The sequence below is a fragment of the Buceros rhinoceros genome, unplaced genomic scaffold (assembly GCF_000710305.1).
Source record: "Buceros rhinoceros silvestris isolate BGI_N320 unplaced genomic scaffold, ASM71030v1 scaffold20497, whole genome shotgun sequence".
Taxonomy (NCBI): Eukaryota; Metazoa; Chordata; class Aves; order Bucerotiformes; family Bucerotidae; genus Buceros; species Buceros rhinoceros.
In genome coordinates, this window is record NW_010423115.1 from 9,199 (window position 1) to 10,768 (window position 1,570).

At 58.4% G+C, this 1,570-nt stretch overlaps 1 protein-coding gene across 1 annotated transcript in view; it reads right to left on the minus strand.

Annotated features, from left to right (window-relative positions):
* Positions 1-992: 992 nt before the first annotated feature.
* The window catches only part of DENND2D (DENN/MADD domain containing 2D), a gene marked incomplete at its 5' end in the record, with an annotated part of 3,494 nt that continues 2,916 nt past the window's right edge, over positions 993-1,570 (minus strand). Inside the window, one exon of the mRNA XM_010140331.1 lies at positions 993-1,054. Coding sequence (XP_010138633.1) covers positions 993-1,054 — 62 coding nt within the window. The remainder of the gene's footprint in view (positions 1,055-1,570) is intronic.

Consider the following 1,570-nt stretch of genomic DNA (forward strand, 5'->3'; position numbering starts at 1 on the left):
CCTGGCCCTGGGAAGGATCCCGCCGGCAGCACCAGCTTCCCCTGCTGCAATCCCCACAAGAAAGCTGCCCTTCCGCCCCCTGCCGGGAGAAGTGCCTGGCCCTGGGAAGGATCCCGCCGGCAGCACCAGCTTCCCCTGCTGCAATCCCCACTCCCTGGGTGGGAAAGGGGGAGAACCGTAATTTAGCTCTAAATCTGCTGCTGGCCCCACGTCTCCCAGACGGTGCTTCAGTGCCCCGCAAGCTTTTAAAAGCAGCTGGCATCAAACCCTGAGCCGGGGGATGGCGACAGGTTCCGCTGCCTGCTTTAACAAACACTTCCTCCCTCCCCAAAGCGGTCGAGGGGCCCTTTCCCTCTGCTGCCAGACTCAGCAACAGTGCCTCCGCAGTTTGCTCACAGCACAAATAAATAACCTGTGGGGAGAGAGTATTTTTGGTTCTCTAAAGAGCTTGACGGGGCTCTAAGAGGTACCACGAGACAGCAGAGACCTCTGCACCCCCTGCTCCTGTTCCGCCAGTGTTCAACAACGAGCAGGGCTCAAACTGAAACCGTTGTTAAAAACAGAAACCTCAGAAACGTCCTGCAGGGATGTTACTTATCTGCATGACCTCGGTTTGTTTTAATTAACAATAACACTATTTCCTACTCATCCTGTGGGGTTGTTTTCTCTAATGATTCCTCTACAGCCTCTGCTGTCCTGCAGCCCCCTCCCTGACCTCCCCCCTCGCTGCGCCAGCTCCCGATGGGGCCAAAGGCTCTGCTGTCGCTGGCGAGATGGGAAAAGAAACCCCAGCCTGCTCGCTCAGCGCAAGAGTTTTCCAGTGCGAGGATGCCCTGAGGGCAAAAAGAAAAGGTAGAAACTGGTGTTCCCACGTGTCTCGGGAGTCACGGATGGGTGGGAACCGGCGGACAGATCTGGCAGAGTCCAGCGTGCTCTGCCCTTGGACAGGGCTCTGCGCGGCACGGTGCTGCTGGCAGGGACCCAGCCCTGCTTCAGGAGTCCCTCCGGTGCTTCTTCTGCTCGTGGTACTCTGCTATTTTCCGCTGGAAATAGGCTGCGAATGGGAAAAGGTCATCAGTGACCCACGATGGCCAGGGCTCGGGGGACCTAGGGCTGCCCAGCCCGAGGTGCACCCCCAGAGCCAAACTGAGCTGGGTTATGGACAACAAGAGAGGACCCAGGTAAACGTGGGGTGCTGCAATCCCTCTCCTCCCTCCCCCCCACCCCGAATGGGCTTTATTACACCAGGTTGGTGTAAAGTTTTTAACCCGCCTGTTCGCTCCTGGTCAGTTTTTGTGTTTCCTCACCACCCAGCACGGAAGGGAGAAAGCGGGAGACCCTGGGAATGTGAATAGCCGAAGAGGTGACGTGGACTGGGAGTATACTGAGAGAAGCCGGGATCGCGCCATCCCTCTCCCTCAACCCCAGGCAGACCTAGGTCTGTGTCTGACCTAAAAGGACAGAGATGGCGGCAACCAAGGCCGGGCCCTGAGTCCCTGGGCTGGCTCCAGCCGAGCTGGAGATGGATCCACCATGGGCACCATCTGCCGCTTGCTGCTGCGTGGCACCA